This window comes from Mixophyes fleayi, chromosome 4 (genome assembly GCF_038048845.1).
Source record: "Mixophyes fleayi isolate aMixFle1 chromosome 4, aMixFle1.hap1, whole genome shotgun sequence".
Classification (NCBI taxonomy): Eukaryota; Metazoa; Chordata; class Amphibia; order Anura; family Limnodynastidae; genus Mixophyes; species Mixophyes fleayi.
The window spans coordinates 149,825,404-149,849,583 of record NC_134405.1 but is presented as its reverse complement, the minus strand read 5'-3'; the positions used below and the strand labels follow the sequence as shown (position 1 = coordinate 149,849,583).

The following is a 24,180-nucleotide window of genomic DNA, read 5'->3' as shown; positions in this document are numbered from 1 at the left end:
ATATTGTTAAATACAGGGCACTGAATGTTATCCTAGTACAGTATGTATTGTTATCACTGTGTGTTAAAGTCCAATGGGTTTCTACAAGAGCAACTATCCATCACTGTATGATAGGTCTTGTTCCACTTACTAAAGTAGCAGCATTCAGACTATAGAAAACACAATTAGGCAATTATTATTAATCCCAAGTGCCTTGCCTTTTCATCATAGTGAACAATGTCATTTTTAAAATGTGCAAACCACAAATTATTTTCATGACAATATACCATTAAAAGAGGACCTGTCACTATGTAGGTACATAGTGGGAAATGCTCTATGTAATAGTTATGCACAGAAGAGAGCATATGAAAACAATGTACACTGTGTGAATGAGTGCAGACTCTGGCTCCTGGGCAGCTGCCTGCATTAAGTTTCTCTTCTCTGGAAGTGCTCACAATGCACGAGTGGTGACGTAGTGAGGAGTCTGCCCATGAGTGAGAATAACGCTGTACGATTCCAGGCTCTCAACCTCAGCCAAGCCATTTGCATACAGTGTACTCTATCTATGCTCTGTCCTGGGCAAACTGAGCATAGTAAACCTGATTTTTTATTATACATAAAGAACAAAAAAGATCAAGTGTACGTGTCCTGATATACATTTATTCATTTAAATATACTGAAAAGGAGGCTCAAGCTAGAGAGTACTATTATATAGGTATTAGAATTCCTAATAGAATTCCTGACTATGGGAAAAAAACAAAGAGATACAATTATTTATTGTCTTATTTGACAAATTTAGGACCTCAAGAGCTAAATCTAGCTGTGCAAGGGTCAATATGAGAGGAAAATGTGTTAGACTGTCCAGCTGTGAGCAGAGAGCTGGGAGGGCAGAGGTTAAGAGGCAAACTCTACTGTGCTTATAGGCAACATGAACAACTCAACTTCTCTTCTCATTCATATCTGATTTATTAAAGCCATGCACACAGACAAATTAAAGTAGTCTTAAATTGTAGTTGATTTGACAACACTCAACTTCAAACCACCCCCAAAAATACAAAAAAACAAAACAAACAACTTATAAATAACACAGCGCTACATGGAAATGGAGGATGGACTTTACAAACTAAGTTAAGTGGATGTACACACAAGTGTTCTCTTATTTAGACCAAAATGGAACAAGACATTGCAAGTGGTGGTTGGGGAAACTGCACGGTTCACAGACCAGTTGATCTCTATGCTGTCAACTCTGACAGTAATAATACATGCAACACTTTATCCTCTGCATAACATACCTCTCCATGTTCAAGGAAGAGCTGTTACTTAACCTCTATGCCGCACACCTGTTCCATGTTATGTTCCAAACAGAATGCAATGCGAGAAATAAATACAAAAACTTAGCTGGGAAAGTCTTAAATGTCACGTGTAGCTCATCAGCTGAAGCCAATAGAATTTTAAACCCATAGAACCAAACTTAAAAAGCATGTTGCTGTGTTGCAAAGCTTCATTTCAAACCACTGCCCTTCTGATAAATATTTTAATTTATTGTGTGACAATGGCTGCTACAAATAAGTCTTTAAAATGCGGGAACAAAAGGGGATCTTCAAGGATCATTCTCTGCTGTCAACTGTCTCCCACCAAAAGGTCGTAACCCAAAGATGGACAAAAATGAATATTTGCAGATTTATTTTGCTGCACACAACAAAAATACACACACACACATACATATACATACACACATACATACACCCCATTGTCTATGCATACAAATGTACGATATATATATAAAAACACATACAAACTAAGCCTGTCATAAGTTGATTGCTTTTTAGCTATTTGTTCCTTCTAGCTGGTTTATGTCTTTCATCACCCACCCTCCACTTGCTCCCCAAGCTCAAATAATGCTTAGGAATGTTTGGGCATCAAAGGGGTTAACAGAGAAAGCTTATTACACAATGGGAAAGTGAAAGGAGAGCCAGCAGTTGACTTGGGCCCATGAGTCTAAGCTGCTTAGAAGCCTGCTGAGATAAAATGTTATATAGATCTTGAGAGTCTAACTCCACATCCCATATGAGTTACTATACTAGTGAAGCTGAACCTAACAGCCTGCAAAGGAAATGAAATGTGAATTTCTCTCCCTTCCTATGGCACCAGGACTTCCTGAGTTTGGCAGCCTGGTGTGCATTGGTCAGAAGCCATTATTTCCATGAACTATTCCCAAGTGGTTCTGTCAGGGGCAATTAGCCTTGCAACAGTTATAAAAGGAAACATAGCAGTGTTTCAAATAAGGAAATGTAGTTTGAGCACAAGCACAGATTATTCACATAAACAAAGTGAGTCCTTTCAAACAAATGTCCATTAGATGTTGCAAAAGAGACAAACTGCTACAATGTGACTTATTACTTCTACAGTACTACATGTATTCTGTATTTTACAAGTGATTAGAATAAACATCCAATACACTCACTTACCTTTGTTAACACTTCGTTTTGTACATAATGGACCACTAAACCCCAAAATTGAACATATCAGATGTGAACCATGAAAGTAAAATACATTATATGACGTTACCCAGGCAATCTACTACAACTCTTACAGTATTTAATTAAATTCCTTCCTACTCTACTATAAAATGATAAATCCTCCCATATCTTTAGGACAGTGTCCTGAGGGGATCACATACAGGTTATAAATACAAGACCAAGTTACTGTGACATAACTGGCGTTTACCCAGTGTATGAAATCAACCAATCTAAAATACATTTTCACAAAGCAAATATTGCTAGTCTCTGCTTCTTTAATTCTCCTAACAGGTCAGTCTGCTTCAAAGCAGAGAGCATAGTGGACTTATTTAAACTATTCAGTTATGTCATATATACACTTCAGCTCAGTAATACACAAGTATGGATATATGGAAATGTCAAATAGTAGCATAACCTGAAGTTACCATTAGTGTGGCCAAATTAGCTATAAATCTGGCCACTTGGTTATTGATAAAAATTATGTTAATTAATTTCATGCAACTGGTTCAATCGTACAAATATATTCCCAAAAATATCCAGCCTGTATGGTGTATTTTAATGCAGTAAACATATCTTTTGGTTTTTTACTGCAGTTAATCATTCCGAGCAGTTAGTATTGCTCAATGTCTCCCCACAAAATATTATTTTAGCACCAGGGAACAAAATGTACAGTCTTATTTGACCTCCTCACAGAAGCTAGGTAAAGCATGTGACATGGTCTTGTGTAGCGCAACAGGTTTGGGAAATACAAGATATTTATTTTTAAAACCAGCAGTAGGGTGTGTACTTGGGTATATAGCCTGATTTCTTCTTCACCATAAACAAATAGTACTGTCGGCTCTTGTAAATAAGGTGAAAACTCATAAGTTTTTTTTATTAATCCAATGAGAATATTGTCTTGTAAATCTTTATCAATGTTCATGGTTTAATAAAAACAAAGTGACTTTTCACCTTAGTTAAAAGACCTGAAAGCGGCATTTTTTCGGTTGCTGCTATTTTATAACTTTTTCTCAAAGTTTTGTGGTTTTTGTGCAGCAGTCAATTTGTTGTTAATGTATTTCTAGGTCTAAATATATAAACTACATTTTTCTCAGAAGAGTGCCATTTAATTTGGTAGCATAACGGCTAAAATATCTTTACCTTAAAAAAACAAATTGGTTTATTTTATGCCCATTACACATGGGGGAAACATTTATATTACCAAAAAGAGACATACTACTTTACAAAACCACAGTAAATAACCTCAAATTTATATTGCCTAATTCTCCTTATTATGGAGAACCTTCAGTGAATCTTTTCTATTACATTGTTTGGAATGATTCCTGTTATTGGCTCCCTCTGCTGGTTAATTCATATTTAACCAGCATTGTAGAACAAGGTTTTCTTTTAACAGCTTCCTTACCTTAACTTGAGACTTATTCAAAAAGTTACCAACAGAGCGGAATAGAGAGTGGTGCGGCTGATGCAAGTGCCCAGGGCGCAAATTCGAGAGGTCGCCATAGCAGCTCACAATTTGCACCAGCACGCCACAGTATAAATGCGTTGTCAACTTGATAACTTTCCATGGAGCTCCACTCCTATCATCTGAAGTGTCCTGTGTGCCAGCTGTCTGCTGTGTAACAGCATCAGACCAAGCAGTTTATCCTAGAGGATCCTCAGAAGACATACCTAATCCTACATGGTCCCACAGTAGATAGTGGCTCAATGGTGCTATCCAGGTACACCATGAAATCAGTCCATATTTAGATATTTATGACAGTACCTTAATTCAATCCATCATATGATTTAAATTGACGATATGATGAATTAAGTGGATTATTAATTTTACCATAATATTATGTATTGGTATGGTATAGTATTGGGAGATATTTGTATATATACACACCCATATACACACACTGTATATATTTGCAGTTCATTAAACTACTTTTTGATTTCATAAGTGAATTGTGGCTTGTATTTTATGCTTACATATTTCTATCTTCACACAATGAGGGAGTTAATGGTTTTAACATACATGATACCTTGATTGGCACTCATAGTACTTCTGTAGTGTGGTGATGGTGCTGGCGGTATTGCTGTAATGGGGAGACCTGGTGTCCCTCATTTCACATCTGTCAGGCACAGTCAGAATCCCCGAATATATAAAAAAAAGCCACTGTTGCCATAGTCGATTATAGATCAGACACGGGAGACTATTCTCAACGCATCTTAATTTAACTTCCACCAAGGCACATGGCAGGTTTGTGTTGCTGGTGCGGGCCCCCGGGGGAGAAGGGTTGGAGAGAAGGTGGGAATTTCTTTGTGGTGTAATATATACTATATAAATACTATAAAGCATAATCAATCAGTAATTAAATACAATTATATCAAAAGCTAAATAAGCAACAAAAGGCAATGTTGTCTTTATTAGAAATAATAGTCTATTAAAGGTGGGGGGAATTTCTAGGCTATTAAGTTTATTTTGGGGCTGGGGGAAAAATATGAATTTTTATTTAATGGGAATGCTCTTAATTTAAATTATTTTATTTATTAAACAAACATTATTAATTATTAAATGTGGGTGTTGTTCATTAGTATAATATATTAAATGTTAATGTTATTGATTTAATACTGGGGCTGATTGGATATAAGTAGGCCTGCTCTTTAGACATAAAAAGCTACTGATAAGCAGGGTGGTAGTGGGAGAGGGAGGTCTGGATTGGTCACTCACTGCTGAGCTTTCTAGTAGGTGAACAGCAACCATCTCTTTTCCAATAAAGGCCCCAACATTCCAGGATCCCATCAAGCGGAAATAAAGTTAAGACACCAGAAGTAGCACTAGAAAATCAAAGCTACAAGAGCAGGTATGAGAGCGCAGCACAGGGTTGGAGAACGATCTAGTACAGGCCTGTCCAACCTGCGGCCCTCCAGATGTTGTGAAACTACAAGCCCCAGCATGCTTTGCCAGTAGACAACCAGTTGATAGATGGAAGGGCATGCTGGGACTTGTAGTTTCACAACACCTGGAGGGCCGCAGGTTGGACAGGCCTGATCTAGTGTTTGTAAAGGACGAGACACCTCCTCTGGCGGAGCGCCGCCGCTAAGTGGCTACATCTACATCCACCAAGATGGGGGGAGAGGGGGGCGGTTGGAGGGCAGGACAGCACGGTGGCTAAGTGGTTAGCACTTCTGCTTTACACCACTGGGGTCATGAGTTCAATTCTCGACAACGGGCTTATCTGTGTGGAGTCTCTTCTCCCCGTGTTTGCGTGGGTTTCCTCCGAGTGCTCCGGTTTCCTCCCATATTCAAAAAACATACTGGTAGGTTAATTAGCTGCTAAGAAATCGACGTGTGTGTGTGTGTGTGTGTGTGTGTTAGGGTATTTAGACTGTAAGCCCCAATGGGGCAGGGACTGAGGTGAATGAGTTCTCTGTACAGCGCTGCGGAATTAGTGGCGCTATATAAATAAATGATGATGATGATGATGATGATGATGAGGGCAGTTCTCTCTTGTCCAGGGCACTAAAACGTCTAGTTATGACTCTGGTTACCAATGACTCACCTGCAACACTTCTCATCTATTTGACAAAGATCTACCTAAAACATGGTTTTGGCTAATGCAAGCATCGGTGGCATGCATGATTTAGAGGATTACATATTTGATTAAATGGCGACTTACTTGTTTGATATTATTTGGTTATATGTTAGAACATCTCACTTCCTCATGGATTCCTAGCTATGTAGCTTTTATGTATCATCGTATAAATCTTATAATCTTCTATATATGTATCTATGCATATTTATAACATTTATAAGAGCATTTTTCTAATATTAAAGGAAATTAAATATTGATCTGTTGGTATAATATTGGATAGTGAACGCTAATAATTCTAATATATAAATTGTGTGTGTCTCACTTAACAAAAAAACAAACACAAAACACTGTGCTACTGGGATTCCTGAGTGTCCTTTGCAGCCTGAATTTATCAAAGAACTATGTTCTACCATCCTTTACCCGAAGATTTGGCCAGTTTCACTGATGTAATGTATTCCACAGGGGCAGAATCTAATGTATATCACATCAGCAATCATACAATTCAAATGAGTTACGGTGTAAGTTTCTCATTTCACACACTCATTTCTAGTTTGCTGGTATCGTTTTTAACCAGTTGGATGTATTCGTAAATGGGGAAATTGGATTGGTTTTGACCAAAACGTCTCAGGTTTCTAACTCTTGTTTGTGATTTACAAGATATTTGAGGCAGTGAAGCATTGTGGATAACAGGCTACTATTCTATTCTTTACTGGCTGCAGAAGTCATAGGCAGCATAGTAAATAAAAATTGAATGTTGCAAAAATCTGTTTTGATTTCTTTGATCATTTTTTATTTGCATATTTTTTACTTCAAAGCTCTGCTCATAGGATATAGTATTATAGTAGTAGCTTTGGTGAACAATAAATATGATCATGTATCTCGTTGAGTTGATGCATGGTAATATTCCGATTTGTTCCTTTCAACTCGTAAAAACTGAGTGGGGAAGAAGAAATTTCTTCAGTGGGTCTGAATGAAAGCTGGCTGCATGTAACAGTATTCCTATCAGCAGATTTACAGAATAAGTTGGTTTCCAATGCAAAAATATCTTAAATATTGTCATATCTAAAAAAACTACTGTCTTTAAGTCATAAGTGAACTTCATTAGGAGTTTCAAGTAGACACAAAGGTTTCCAACATTGTATTTCATCAGCTGTTCAAGATGAAAAAAATATCACATAAATTAAATAAAATGGCTTGGAACAGCTACTGAATGGCATGAGCTTGTGACACATTTGAAACACGTTAAATTCTATCACATTCACTGAGGAAATGCACCATCTACAAAGGACTCATGCAGAGATCGACGTTTCACCACCATCACACCATACGAAAGAGTAATTGTATAATTGCTAACGTGATGAATGTATAATTTGTGTGTGTACTGCATGCATAAATTACTTCTACTGATGCTGGAGTATCACCAGCCCAAGATGTGCTGAGTTAGGCTCAGCGACGAAGTGGTTAACATAAATTCTGCATCTCAGTGCTTACAACATATTCAACTTCAGAAAGAGTATCCGCACCAGATGGACCTAAATCCTCCTAGATTGATTGATTTAAGATCACTAGAGTGTTTTATAGCACCAATATATTATCAATCATCCTAGGAATGGTGCACCCACATGTATTAACCAATAAACATAAAGAAAAGAAAGAATGTGTGTATTAAGGGTACTGTGGGAACCGATACAATAAAACATATTAAACTTTGGTATGCATTAAAATTTTACTCCATTCATTCATACATAAACAAAATTAGCAAAATATTAAAACATGAATATGCAAATGAGAACCTAATATTAACTGTTAAAGCTAGCAGAAAAACACTGCTAGAATGCGCCACACGGCCCTCTGATAGATATATATCTCTATTGGTGTGGTTAGAATTCTATCATTTATTCATTGGGTATAAATAATGCCCCAATACTGTTGGCAATATAGGTCAACACCTTTGAATAGCGGTCCCTATACTCTTTGGTTTGGACTATGTAAAGACATTGCTTGGTGTGCACACAAAAAGCCATTAGGTCTATTTGAAATTCCTATTTTAGATGGTAGAGTACTATGTACAATGGAATCCCTTAAAATCCTAGACCTGTGCCACGTTATTTAGATCCTATCTCCCAAGTTTTTCCCAAGATCATCAGATTTAAGGACACCCCAGTGTTTTTCGAAAATGTTGGTTATTTGCTGCCACTAAGAGCAGAAAGTACCAATCATGCGAACCTACATATCTACATAGGAGTTCTTGCAACGTGAATGAAGGGGGATAATGATATCATATTAGAGACACCCCATTTACTTTGCATTAATATTCAGGGAGTGATTAATAAAATCACGTTCTCTCCCAATAGGATGGGCTTAGTCACAATAAATTGGACTCATATGTAATGGCACAGAGGTATTAGCCAGAGTCAGTGTACAACAATATGCCCTCGATAGCTTGAGAGGAGGGGAATGACTATTATAATAAAATATCCTATACATATTATCAAACTTGGGCTGACTATATTGCCCACAATATTGGGGCATTAGTTACACCCAATGAACAAATAACAGTGATTCTAACCACACCAATAAATATATATGTACATCAGAGGGCCGAGTGGCGCGTTCTAGCAGTGTTTATCTACTAGTTTTAACAGTCAACATATTCAACTTATTTTATTACCCATTTATAGAACAGATATGGTTGAGAACGCCAATTTTGCCATCTTTTAATGAATTAGGATTCTATTTCTTGACATTATATGAAATGGGTCATTCACGCATAAGTGCATAAAACATAAGGGACAGATATAACCGCAAAAGGAATTTTACTGTGTTTACAAATAATATGCCTGCATGTTTACTAATTAAATAAATGTGCACTGGTTGTATTATTTATATGTGAAAGAGTCACCAATTCTAAAACAAAAGTTGATCAAGCCCTTTTTTAAGTGCCTACTTCCCAAAATAAAATGGAAAGAATATTAAGAAATGTCCACAGTACCTTCCTGTGAGGAGATGATAAGTGGTAAGTAGTCAGGGATGTATTCTTTCCGGTCCTCAACATCTTTGCTTCCAGGAGGAGGAAACTGGAGGACATTATTCTTGCTGACAGGAAAGGATGGGATCTGATGTGGGAAGGTAACAGGTTCAATATTGTGAATATAGTCTTCCAGTTCAAGGAGATTCACTCCCATTAGTTTAAAGGCTTGTCCTACATCATCCAGAACAGGGTCTGTCCGTCCATCTAGAATACAAAACCCAGATTAGTAATACAATGCAATTAGGCCATAAGCAACTTAAAATACAAAGTTTACAGATTGATTAGCGCTTGTGGAATTCAAAATGAAGCATAAGGACCAATAAAATTTTCAATTTCTATTACTACAGTAAAAGGGCACATGATCACCCGTTGACTGGATTTCCTATAATCACCAACAGTGACATTGGCTCACCAGAGATGCCACCTCACGTCTGTGGTTCCAACAAGTGCATTTTTATGTTCTGCCAGTGTATGATGATATTTCACCCCAACTAGGTTGCGCAGGATGGGACGATGAAGTAGCTCAGCTTGGCCTAAGTAAGGCACCATGTTGAGCACATTTTGGCACATGCTCTAGTCTTGTGCTATCGTGCAAACCTTTTGGGACTCGTTTGGAGTCCGATCTCTTCCACACTGGCAGTCACCCCTGCCCTGTACCCAACAGTTTGCCTCTTTGGTCTCACATAAGAAGAGAGTTTTTCCAAATCTCTGTTCAAATATTTATTTACTTTATCTTCCCTGGCCAAGATGATACTTGCCAGAGAATAAATGGTGTCTGACCCACCCAGTGTCCACAACTGGATTGCCCCGGTCAATGCAGTTTGGAAACATGAAAGGTTTATGTATGAGAGTAGAAAGGCCATGCATAATCATCAGAAGATGTTTCACCATTGGTACAAATCTCAGTTTGCTACTCACTCTCAATAGGATGACGACACATACTGGTACCCCCACCACCAAGGAGGATAATTCATAGTCCTGCGCAGCGCTGATATAAGTGGTGATATGGACAGACTCCTTAGGAAATTTCCTCATAGCTGTTGTCCTATTACTATTCCATAATGTTGGAGATGTTCTATGATGGGTCAACAGCACCTCGCTTTCCTTCAGTACATAGGGTCAAAAAGGTTCATACTGTACAGATGTATACTACTGTTCCTGCTCTAGTTAGGTGGGCTAGATAGGTAGGATGTTAGTGCTTGTTTTTTGTATGTGCTGGGGGGGAAAAAAAAAACCAAAAAAAAACAAAACATGTTTTATATATTTTTTTTATTTTTTAAAAAACAAAAGTGACATTGGCGGGGCATTTGTAAATGCTAGCTGCACAGAGAATTTTTATTACTTGCACATCAGCACAAAAGGAAGCAGAGATGTATTGTCACTGTGGCAGAGCTTAATGCTGCAGATCATTAAAGCAAAAAACAGTTGCAGGTTATACAACTTTCCTGCACAGAGATAGATATTTCCCAGTACAGGAAAAGCACAAGTGAGTAAATGGGGTTGCACTAAAAAGTAATACGATAAATCTGTTTCGAGTGGTTGGGTACAAAACAGACAATGGAAATGTCGGCAGTTTTTCTGTAAGTGTGGACAGTGTGATAGACCCGCCGTCAAAAAACAAGTAAAGAAAAAAAAACAAAAAAAAACACAACCCTCTCTCCCAAAACACATCCAAATATGTGCCGACTGTGGGTCCAGCAGCTGTAAAAGAAACAAAGTGGTGAATGTATCTGTCAAGAATTGCGCCCTCTGGCTATTCTCTGATTTAATATCTTATCCTATATTCACACTGACAAACAATATATCAGCTCTATTTTGTCAGGAAACCTCTCCTGACTACCTTTACCTGTCACAAACCGCACTTGTGACTTGTAAGTGTTTACTAAATGAGGTTACACATGATTCTAGCACTCAATCTTCCTCTCACCCATCACACAGGTTACAGATTTAGCAGAATCGCCCCCAAACAGCTCTCGCACAACCACACCCGGTCCGGTTTGCCACCATCTATTAAATAAGGGCAATACTTTCTCACATTGGCATACAATGAGCACTCTGTTTCCCACAGTTTAGCAAGGTACACACCAGCAATCAAAAAGGTTAACGCTTAAGCCCTCAAGGCTTTGTGACACAAATGTACATTAAGGCACACTCGCGCTTGGTATACAAATGTATTCACAAATCACACCTCAACAATGAAAGGTTTAGCATGGTCAAGCAATCTATCTATTCTAGACAGGCAGTGAATTTAGAGAAATAAGGACATCACTCTTACATTTTCAGATTTAATATACAAAAAGTGTAATGCTCACAGGTTAATAAAAAACAATTGACATACATACACAATGAAAACAGTTTTAAATAAAGGGATTCAATTCAGAGTATAACTTATAGATAAGTGGTATATTCTGAGCCAAATGAAATTGGCTTGAAGATGGACAGTTTATCAATGAAGATTGCTTCCCAAAATACTGACAATTTCTTGTAGCAGTTCTCATCTTTTTAAAGACACTTTTACACCTTTCCCCACTTACAGGGCTGTGCTCTGTGACACTATTTACAACCACGATTTGCATATTGCCTGATTTAGTACCCAATTCTACTATGTGACCTGACTTTTCTGTGGAGCGTCAATAGATCCCATCTATTGATACCAAACAGGTCTGGATACAGGGAGTAAGTTGAGCTTATACTCATTTCCTCAACTTCTGTATGGCAGAATTCTTAATTTGAATATGAGCTGCCCTTCGTCATGCTATTGAGGAATATGTGGTTGATCACTACTTTTATTGATTTTAAGTGGCATATTTGAAAACTGAATTATTTTTGTCTATATAAAATATAGCCAGTCATCACATGGTCTCCTTGTGCAAGACATCATGCTGAGCGATTCCTAAAAGTCTATTCAGGTGTCAAAACTCCATCCTAGGCCAGGATATGGCTCAACCCATGAGGTCTTAGAAGATAGCAGTGTCACCTGTGTCTGCTTCAAACACCGGGATTTACACTTTAGTAGCTCAATTTATCAATGGATTCATTTAATATACCATATTTACACAGCAGTTATGATTAGACCTTATTTCCCCCAGTTATGTTATAGGTTAATCCTTATAACTAATTCCTTTATGATCACTACATTATCAATTTGCAGCTATCTAAAAACTGTGTTTTTTTTCCCATTGATTTGTCGTCAATATTTAAAATAACTCTGAAGGGTGGTGATGATACACACTTTTCATGGCGCTTAACCGCCATTATTATATAGGCACACAGGTTGGTAAAGGATAATCCAGTCTCCTGTCTCTTTAAACAGCCAGGATGATTCACTTATATTGAAGGTGAATCAGCCTAGACTTTATTCACACCATTAACAATGCACTCTATGGCAGGAAATGTGTTTTTTCTCCCTGTCCATGCAGTGCCAATGGGAGCTTAATCTTTAAATCTCTTTCTTAAATTACTTCAAATACTTTGTACCCAGAGATCTTGTGCCCCCTTCAAGCAGAATATTTCTCTCGGAGAAAAAGAGCCTTTCGACTATACACTTTGATCAGATAGTCCTTATGCCTGGGTAAACAAATGAAAAGAAACTTTTGGCTACACACAACAATTCAGATACCAAATTTAAATCTGTGTTCCATGATGAGTTTGACAGCCTTAATGAATTTGATTCTGTTAAATGGGGACACTTATAGGCTGCAATGAACAGCATCAGATCATCTTTCCAGATGGGTAGAACGGCTATACAACTAAAGCAAGAGTGAGGTCTAATTAAAATATATTGCTGTAATGTCACTGTCACAAAGAGTGGGTCTCAGTTTCTTGTTGCTAGAGCTGAACACTGGAAAGGTTGAGTGGCCTTATACACCGATAAAGCACAAAATTAGAACCACCTGCCTAACATTGTGTGGGTCCCGCTTTGTGACACAAAACAGCTCTGACCAGTCAAGGCATGGACTACACAAGACCTCTGAAGATGTCCTGTGGTATCTGGCTGTTAACAGCAGATCCTTTAAGTCCAGTAAGTTGCGAGGTGGGGCCTTCATTGCTCGGACTTGTTTTTCCAGCACACCAGATAAGACCAGATAAGGTTCTTTGCAAGATAGAGCTCCCAGCTCGGAGACCCTCCTAGCTGAGGCAATAGCAAGCAGGAAGACTGTCTTCCAGGTCAAGAACCGCAAATCTACGGAGAGTAGCGGTTCAAAAGGAGGTTCCTGCAACATGCTAAGGACCAAATTAAGATCCCAAGGATCCGTAGGATGTACGTAGGGCGGCTGGATGTGAAGTACTCGCTGCAAGAAAGTCTTAACATCCGGAATCTCCGCCAGCCGCCTGTGGAAATACACTGACAATGCTGACACTTGAACCTTTAAGGTTCCCAGCTTAAGACCCGCCTCCAAACCACACTGTAAGAAGGCGAGAAATCTAGCCAGACCAAAGGATTTTGAATTGTAAGATTTCTTCTTGCAGCACTTTATATATACACATGCCAGATGCGGTGATAGATCCTGCCTGAAACTGGTTTTCTGGTATTCAGGAGAGTGCCTACTACACCCACCGAGAACCCTCTCGCTCTCCACAGACTGGATTCAAAAGCCATGCCATTAAATTCAGCCGGTTCAGATTTTGATGCAAGAACGGTCCCTGGGTCAGCAGATCTCTTCGTAGGGGCAACCGAACATCTTGACCTACTGCCACCAGAAGAATCTCCGGAAACCATACTCTTCGTGGCCAGGCTGGAGCCACTAGAATGACTTGTCGGTCCCCCTGCCTGACCCTCCGAAGTACCCTGGAAATCATTGATATTGTGTGGAAACAGGTAACCTAACCTGAAGTCCCAAAGCATTGTTAGGACGTCCACTGCCACTGCCAGTGGATCTCTTGTTCTTGCGCAGAACTCTGGGACTTTCCTGTTGACTCTTGACGCCATCAGGTCTCGATCCGGGAGTCCCCATTTGTCTACTAGCAACTGGAACACCTCCGGATGCAATGCCCACTCCCCTGATAGAACTAGTGCCGACTTCGATAGTCTGCCTGTACGTTCTGTCTCCCTGGGATGAACACTGCTGACAGTGCCGGGACGTTTCTTTCTGCCCAGGCAAAAATTTGAAACGTGACCTTCAACGCTACTGCACTCCTGGTGCCTCCTTGCTTGTTTATGTATGACACTGCCGTGGCATTGTCAGAATGGATGCGAACCGGTCTTCCCTGCAGAAGACTGAGCTCTCTGTAGTGCCTTCATGATGGCCATGAGCTCCAGCACATTTATGGACAGACCCAACTGTCTTTCTTACCACAGACCCTGTATCCTCAGGTGGAGGACCACTGCCCCCCAACCACTCAGACTGGCGTCTGTGGATACCAGGATCCAGGCCCACGGGGCAAAGGACCTGCCTTCTGTTAAATTGACCTCCAACAACCACCATCTGAGGGACCTTCTCGTCTCTAGAGATAACCTCATCCACTGGTACTCCAAACAAAGGAAGGATCCTGATCATATCCTCAGAATGTCCCACTGACATCTGGAGTGGATCCTTCTGTATGGCAGCGTCTCGAAAGATGCCACCATCTTTCCTAGCAGCTTCATGCATATGAGTACTGACAGCCTCTTGATTGACAGAACCCTGTTTGTCCACTCCATCAAGGACCTTATCTTGTCCTCTGGAAGAAACACTCTGCTGCGTGCAGTGTCCATTATTAGTCCCAAGAAAATCATTCTCTGACAAGGGATCATTTGTGACATTCAAGAGCCAGCCGTGCTGTTCCAGCACCCTCACCGTAAGGCGAAGATGTTGTTCCAACAACTGTGCTGTTGAAGCCTTGACTAACAGATCGTCAAGATAAGGCACTAACTGCACCCCCATGGAGTGAAGAAGTGCCGCCATAACTGCCATAATTTTTGTAAACACCCTTGGGGCTGTGGCCAGCCCGAACGGAAGAGCTATGAACTGATAGTGAGCTGTGCCTATCGTGAACCTGAGAAGAGGCTGATGCCCCTCCCAGATCGGAACGTGGAGATAGGCATCCCTGATGTCTATTGATGCCATGAGTTGGCCTGCCTCCAGGCCATTTATGACCGATCTCAGGGATTCCATTCGGAAGGAATCTACTCTCAGATGAAGATTTAGGTGCTTGAGGTTCAGCACCGGTCTGAACGAACCATCTGGTTTATTTTTACCAAGAAGAGGTTTGAATAAAACCCCTTCCCTCTCTGGTGCTCCGGAACCTGTACAATAACCTTCTTTAAAAGAAGCAAAAATCAACAGCATCGAGCATTGCCTGTCTTTTCTGAGGACAGCGGGGTAAACTGGTTACAAAAAACCTGTGAGGAGCTGGCCCCATCAATTCTATCATGTAACCCCTTCTCATGATTCCCTGGACCCACCAGTTCGCCGAGGACTCTGTCCACTGCTGGGCGAACCCAAGCAGCCGCCCTCCCACCCCACCCTCTGTAACCAGAGGAGGGTGGTAGTCATGCTGCTGGTCTATCCTGCTGCGGAGGCAAAAGATGACCTTCCTCTATGTGACTGTCTCCTGCCTCCCACGGCCCTTGAACTGACAGTCTGGCCTCTGCCAGACCCGCCCCCGCGAAAGGGCTGCCTGAAAGAACTAAACCTAGGAACCCTAGGTCTAGGCGTATTCACAGGCAAGGACGTATTCCTACCCCCTGAAGCCTGTGAAATCCAGGAGTCCAACTCTGGACCAAATAGCATCCCACCCGTATACGGGATGAATTCTAACGACCTTTTTGACTCTGAATCCGCATTCCAAGTCCTTAACCATAACGCCCTTCTTGCTGCTACTGATGTAGCAGAAATAGACGATGATATGGAGGCCGAATTCTGGGCCGCTTCATAGACATAACCTGCTGCCTCCTTCAGGTGCATGGCCAGGGGGAGCATCTCCGAATCCTGTAATGCGGACTCTAACTGCCCTGCCCAGGCTTCCATAGCCCTTGCTACCCAGGTTGAAGACAACACCGGTCTGAAGTTTGTACCAGCGGCCAAAAAGACAGATTTCAGCAGGGATTCTAATTTACGGTCGGTCGCGTCCTGTAAGGCCGCCAACCCCGGTACCGATAATGTGGTCTGGCAAACCAATCTCGCCACAGTCGCATCCACTTTCGCCACCTGTTCCCTCTTAAAGAGGATATAATGAGCCAAACTTTCTAGGCACAGTGAACCTCTTATCTGGATACTTCCAAGTGGCCTCTGCAATACCTCTCAACTCTGCTGAGGGAGGGAACCTGACCACCTGTTTAGAAGCCTTCTTAAAGAGAGACCGGTCTAAGGACCTAGTCTCTTCTACTTCAATAAACCCGAAGGTCTGACGAACTGCTTTTACCAGATCGTCCATACCCTGGTGTCTAGAGCTTTCTTCTGACTCCATTAAGGACAAATCAGAATCCTCTAATAATTCACCTTCCTCTTCCAAGGAACCCTCTGAATCAGACAGAGACAACAGCGCATTAGCTGATCTATGTCTCTTATTGCTACGTATATGGCTGGGATTTTCCAGCAACTGGTTAAGTCGGTCTAGACCTCTAGCCACTGCCGACCATCCAGCCTCCCCCATCTGGGGTGACTCCTGCAGAGCCGGGGAAGGAGATTGTCCAACCTCTAGGGGTAATGAACTACTCATTCCCCCTCCTGTTACCCCCACCCCAGAACTCACTGAGGGTAGCGTCCCAGAGGTAGATAGAAGCCTCATAGCCACCACTGGGATCTCTGCTGGTTTAGTTAACAATTTTACCAGGGTATATTAACCCCCTGTGACAAGGTTGCCACCCATTCGGGAGGCTCTATCGTCTGAATGGAACTGTCTTTAGGCTGTAGTATTGCAGGTGCCACAGCGCAGCCAGCACAGAGCCCCCCTGATCCAAACGTTCACCAGTTAATTTAACATTACACTTTGAACAGACAATATGTTTGGCACGTGTTGTTTTACTTTTATCAGCCATCATAAGATAAGAAAAAAATAAAATCACGTTTCAGACGCACAAACACTTCCACAACATCTATCAGAAAATACTGACTAAGTTATTTAAACATATCATAGCATTTCTGATTTATCTAAGACAGGTTTGGGGAGCTTATAGTTTTCTTTAACCTAAAGCTCTCTCAATACATTTTGTTGTCTTATAATACATATGCATACACAGAAGAAAATAGTGATACTTAGCAGGGAAGATATGTGTCAGCAGTGCACTTCCTTCCAAATGACTGCTGTGTCTGTCCTCCTTTTGTACTTTGGCGCCAAAAGGGATCTTCCACCTGCTCACTCAGTATGAAGAGGCGGGGGGGGGGGGGGGGGGGGGGGGGGGAAGAGGTGCATCTCATACACATTCCCCTACCGCTGGCATCTCCTTCTGTGCCTCCACTAACAGCGATTTCCCCTTTCTTTTAGGTGAAATCCTGTTAGGATTATGTTCCCCGCAAAAGCGCTAGTTTCCTCCATAGAACGGCCATCCTTCAAGTTCCCCCTACCCCCTTGGAGGAGGGGACTTGGTATGCTCTCCGCCTGGCCCCGGGGAATGGCAGTAGTACTGGCGCTCTTTGCCTTATGGCAGCGCCTGACCCTGCTATCAGCGGAGAGTGGTCTCTTGCTGACCGCTCACCGCTGTGAGAAGCCTTTCCTCCTCTGCCTGCGGGGCCGCCCCCAGCTGACAGGCGCTTCTCCCACGAGCCAGCTCCGTTAAAAACAGAGCCTCTCTCCGCTAGTCAACAGAAAAAAAACTTTTTTCTAAAGAAAAGAAAAAAGCCTATTTACAGTGAACCCTGTTCACTGTGGAGCTCTCTGATGTTCAGCCCTACTCCTAGGGCACCTACTTCAAACTGAGGTATGTGGGGAACATGCTGTCAGCAGAAAAAAGTTAACTGTTTAGGTGCCAGACTCCTCCCTTCCCTACTCAACCCCATGGTTAAGCAGTGTCCCCCAGATGGATGAAAGAGAAACATTGTTTCGTTGATTTTCTCAGATGTGTAGTACCTCAATAAAAACAATTTTCATGAACCACTCAAAACTGAAGGTTCCTGTAGCAAATGGTCCCATAATAAAACTTTGGGTATTTATTAACAACAGTATGAACAATTTTTTAGAGGTTTTTCAAAAATGTAAAAATATGGATTTTTGAGAAAATCAAAATTTTGATATTGAACATTTTATATTTTTATTTTTTGTTGTAACATAATGCTGTTATACATCATATATGTGATGTTGAATACTTTTGTGTCAAAAAAGACAAAAGTATTATAGGAGCGATACCTTTATTGGCTAATCAAAGGAAAATGTTACATTTGCTAGCTTTCAGAGCACAGAGGCCCCTTCATCAGGCCGTTTACAAATGAATGACTGGGAAAAGGACTGATATTTTGGACAAACACCAAAAAGTGACACACGATCTCAATGTGGAGAAGAGGAAGGCTATAAAATCATTAAAATCTAACAATACTATCATTAAACCAGCAGATAAGGAAGGAGTTGTAGTAATTATGAACACATCAGATTACATTCAGGAAGCACACAGACAGCTCTCGGATAAAAAAAATACTACACTCCGATTATGGAAGACCCCACCAAACAATACATAGAAGAACTTATAAAGATCATAAACGATTTTAACCCTGGATCATCCTCTCTACTGGACCATATATCGTGAAATCCCAAAATGTACCTTTCTACATGTTACCTAAAATACATAAAGAAGGCAATCCAGGAAGACCAAAAATTTCTGGTATTGGGACCTTAACGGAAGATATTTCTGGCTGGATAGAGAAATGTTCCACAACCCTTGGTGAGACGAACACCTAGTTATAGCCAGGATACCTCAGACATTCTCTGCAAACTTTCAGCCCTGGGTCAACTACCAGAAGACTCAATACTGGCAACTACAGGATGTGGAGTTTCTGTACTCTAACATACCCCACAAGGATGGCATAGCCGCACGCCAACACTACCTTCAAGTAAACAGTCTAGCCACAGAGCCGACCCTGCAGCTGATCGGGTTCGTACTCAATCATAATTACTTTTCTTTTGGGAAAGACATACCTGCAGTGTATACGAAGTGTCATGGGTAGTAAGATGTCACCTCAGTATGCTAATCTCTCCTTTCATACAAACAACTTAGAAACTTAAGAAATCTCCTCATTAGAAGTGCCCTCTCATCACCTTCAGAGACTGACACCTTCCCATGCAAAAACAAAAAATGCAAAATCTGCACCCATGTCCTACCAACAAACACAGTCCACATACCCAACACACAACGGAACTATAAAATCACTGACATTCTCATGTACATCCTCCAATGTAGTGTACGTGATATAGTGTACAAGGTGCCCTGAGGGAATCTACATTGGAGAGACCAAGCAGAAACTGCTATCTAAGATGAATCTACACAGACATACAATAAAGAAGCCTGGACACAGTATGACAGATTTAAAAGTCTTAATACTGAAAGTTTTTTTTAAAAAATGACAGAGAAAAATCTGGGAATACAAGCTGATGAGAACATTCCAGTCATTGACTCAAGGACTTAACCCAACACCTGGATTTATGACCCACTACATAGACACACTACACACCCCACAGCAGAGTGACTCCAGATCTCTGAACTCCTAGGACTTTCACTCTTCCATCCTAGCAAAAAACTCAGTTTTATTACTTTAGCTTATCTTAATGATGTATTCCTCCCCCATCCTGTACAAATTGCTTGATATAACATCTCTTAAATGTTGTGCCCTTTTCTCAGTCATTCATTTGTACACTTGCCTGATGAAGGGGCCTCTGTGCTCTGAAAGATGGCAAATATAACATTTTCTTTTGGTTAGCCAATAAAGGTATCACTCCTATAATAGTTTTGTCTTTTTTTGACACAAAAGTATAAACATCACACAGATTTTTCTGGCCAACACTGTACTGCAATACAAAAAAAAATATTTTTTTTGCTACACATTCTTATACATCATATGAAAGACTATAAAAAAGGTTTAAAATGAGACAATGAAATAATTTTTTGTAAAATTGTGTTGACTTAATGTGGAATGACCCAAACAGAACAAAAATGTTTACAATCCCAGCAGGAACCAAGTCTTCATCATACCAAGTGATAATTTCCTATTCTCCAGTGTACAATGCTTGTGTTCTTATCCCAATGCGACCACACCTTCTCATTTTCCCTGCTAGAAATAGGTTGTTCAGCTGCCAAACCTCACCTGTTACTAAGTAGAAAGAGTTCTGTATTAAAATACACTTTTGGAACCACTGCTTTAGAGAACAGACTATAGGCAGATCCCTGTTACTCAGTACAAGCCATGTCAACCTCTGCTGCCTCTTTCACAAATATCTGTTTTTGACCAGAGCCCTGAGTACACTACTCAGGGCTGCTCAACCTTTCTCCATGAGCAAGTATTCGAACTCTATTCTAGAAAAAAAAAAACCTTATAGGGAAAATACTTTGAAGGCAATTCTCCTATTAACTTTAAACTAAAGGAGATTTTCAACTTCATGCCACCAGATCTTTTTAAAATGCCTTACTGATATATTATATTTAGAATGTCCTATCCAACCTTAAATAATTTCAGAAATATTAGACTTCTTACTGGCAACTGCTGTCTGGCTTTACACGTATTGTCACCTGATACCACTGACTATCACAATTAAAGGTTCCAGTGCAAATAGCTAGAAAGCTGGAACTTGATGACATAATGGCATCAAGGTCTACTCGGTGCCTGGTTCAAGATATACCATTTACTATAGAAACCAGGCATTAACATCGTAGAGATGTGGACTAAGTTATAGAGCTGGGGGCACCACTTTAAAGCGCTACATTGGTGAATGCAGCCCCACAACAATATTGCAAATAGACACTGCACCGATGTTCAATCTGAAATCTTTGCTTGCACCCGATAGGAATGTGAGTAAATATAATCCCTGCCCCCAATAGTCTAAAACAGCTGCAACCTGGTGCGTATGTAGATTAAATCTTAAAATTTTTAAAAGGCGATAGAAGTTCTCCATGAGCCGAGGGACACATTTAGCCTGTCTATAAGGCATCTGAAGTAGACATAGCAAATAAAACTTTACTGTTCATCTAACAGTTTGGAGCTCTTGTTTTTAAATGACAATCTGGTCCAGTAGAAGCAATACTAACCACCCAAAAATAAATCAGATATGTTACACATGAAGGTGACCTTTAAAGTTGTTCCATGCATTGCCATATTTTGTAAACACATGTTAAACATCACTAGTCATTGACAAATTAAAAAAAAAAAAAAAAAAAGTACTATTAGCAACAAGCAACATACTTTTCTGTACTCGTTTGCATATTACATTTGAGCAAAAGAAAATTTGTAATCTTTCACCTCAATACATACTTTACCACCTACTTTAACAAACATTTATCCCTTTGATAAACCGATGCCTCTAAAACCAGAACAAAAGGCTAGCTCTACACTGACTTTTTGGGTGGGCAGGACGAAGTTACATAATTTTTCATGCTCTAATGTTTCCTACAGTCAAATAAAAAGTATCATTGTGGCCATCACCTCACTGCTTTCATGTTTATGCACTTTCAAAGCCAGTAGGATTATAGGATTTTTTTTTGCCCATCACCGAGATGCTACAGATCTATTTTTGTGTGTACATATTAGAGATGGGCGGGCTCGGTTCCCCCGAGATCCGAATCCTACCGAATTTAGGGTATCGGAGTACTGAGCCGAGCACGCTCGGTACTCTCCCGCCCATTCGGATTCGAAATTGAGGCAAAACGTCATTGTGACGTATTCGTTTTTCTCGGTTCTCACGAGATTTGAAAAGCATAAATACCAGCCTCCACAGCAATCCATCGCCATTTGACAGGAGAGAGCAGGGTTAGGTCACACTGGCTAGATCAGCGCAGGGACAGTGATTGATTGTATTCAATACCATTGTAATCAGTTGTTACAACATTAAGAGGAGAAGAGAGGAGGGATTTTTTTTGTTCAGTTTCTGGCACTCCAAGTGCTGTTGGGGTGTCCCCCATTCTTTTGTATTAATTTTTCTGGCTGTCAAAAGTCATATTTGTCAGCAGTATCTAAAACAATTTGTAGCAGTACAAGTGCTTTGGGCTCATAATGGATTCAAAGCAGTCCACATATGAGCAGAATCAGCAACCAGGTTCTGTCACCAGTCCTGATGGTAGTGTTCCCAGTATGTCATCTGGGAAAGGCGATGTCAAACTACAGTCTTTTGAAATCAGTCAAAAAAGACACACACCCAAAAAATTTACCCTGTTGAAGCGAAAAAGAAGTGTAACTGAGGAAAAGATAAGCGTCGATAAAAAAAAAAATTGCCAACATGCCATTCTACACACACAGTGGCAAAGATAGAATGAGGCCTTCCCCTTTGTCTATTAGTGGCAGATCAAAAAATGTTACCGAGCCTACAAGTGGTGCACAACTACTGTTACGTGTCAAAGCCGAGCTGCAAGATAACAATAAGGCAGTAGAGGATAATGTTTGCTCTGAATCAGAAATGCCACCAATCCCTGTGGAGAGTCCATCCAACAGTGGGATGTCTAATCGTGAGCATTCTGTTAGTGTACGCATAAAGAGGGACCTTTTCAGCAGTTCTGCTGTGTGCCTGAACAGCCCGAATGTAGCCGGTGATACACCAAGTGAGGATGACACTTTGGAATTAGAAGAGGATGAGGGGGAGATTTGGGTAGCCAATGAGGGAGCTGATGAGGATGCGGTTGATTCTGTAAGTCCTGCGCCAGTGGCAGCAGGGTGGCACCAGTGGCAGCAGTTCTGGCACATGAGGTTCTGGCACCAATTTGCACTTTCCAAACACAAGCAGAGATGACGCAGGTGGCAGACCACAAGAGTTTGACATCTGGGCTAGTTTGAATTTTATGGTATTTTATGCAAGTGGAGGGGGGCCTAGAGAGACAAAAACCAAACTGCCTTTGTCCATTTCTTTACATATTTAAGTATAAGTGTAGGGTGTAATAGACATCCAAAGACGATGGCTGCAATGCCAATATTCATAGATGGAGAGGAAGACAATCTGGTTTGTGTGTCAAATTTATGAAGGTCTACCAGGAATTAAACGTTTTTTTGGATAATTTATTAGCTTTACAATGAAACGTTAGCAAATTAAGCTGTCTTGGTCGCTGAAACACCTGACAAATGCACCCCTACTATCACCTCATTCAAAGTCATTGATAATAAAGATCCCAGCATGGTCAGGATCATGCATAAAATTGCTGAACTGCCTTGGTTGCCGAAGTCTGAATTAACACATGAACCACAACCTGTATGGAAGCCCTTGCTTTCAATATGCTTGGTGCCCCTCATTTACCTTGGTATTTCCATTTATCACCCACTACTTGGATATGAAGATTTGTAGAGCTATACATATGAACAAAACAAAGAAATAAACAAAATGACAACTTCTACTTGAACATGATAAGATGCCAATATGCCTATATTATATAATTCAATGTACATTGCTTTACACGTCATTTTGACCTAACTTGGTTAATTGTTGGGGGTGCTGCATATTCTTATGTGGGCTGTATGTGTATAGTTTTGTTTGGAAGGTTTATGCACATGATGAAGGGCACACTATAACCCTCTCAGCTTTAAGAAACATTTAGATTAGCCATCTTTTTATTCTTCATTGTAATTGATATAGACTTGATGCTTAACACAAAGAGGTAAACGTGGTCAGACGTTTAAAGTATTTATACTTATTTTATCCGAAAGCGATAAATAGGTATTTGAAACATGCTAACACCCCCGCACCGCTGGAATGAATTAGTTGGTTTTTTTATGCTGGAAGCTCTTCGGAAACTTGGGCTTGATGACACCTTTCTTCAAGGTATCCAGGCCTTATTCGAACACCTCTGATAGGGTCTCAGTAAATATGGTGCTCTCCTCCCCGATCTAGACCACTAATAGCACTCGTCAGGGGTTCCCCTCCCCCCCTGATTTTTGCCCTTGTGATCGAACCCCTGGCAGCCAAAATTCACTCCTCTCTGGATATTAAAGGCGTTACAGTTGGCTCCGATGAATATAAACTCAGCCTATTCGCA

The 24,180-nt window shown here is 40.6% G+C and overlaps 1 protein-coding gene across 3 annotated transcripts in view; it reads right to left on the bottom strand.

Moving 5' to 3' along the window:
- The window catches only part of TAF3 (TATA-box binding protein associated factor 3), a 91,056-nt gene that overhangs the window by 62,336 nt on the left and 4,540 nt on the right, over window positions 1–24,180 (bottom strand). For all 3 annotated transcript variants that reach the window (XM_075208600.1, XM_075208601.1, XM_075208602.1), the window contains exon 2: window positions 9,069–9,311. In XM_075208600.1, the coding sequence (XP_075064701.1) occupies window positions 9,069–9,311 (243 nt within the window). The remainder of the gene's footprint in view (window positions 1–9,068; window positions 9,312–24,180) is intronic.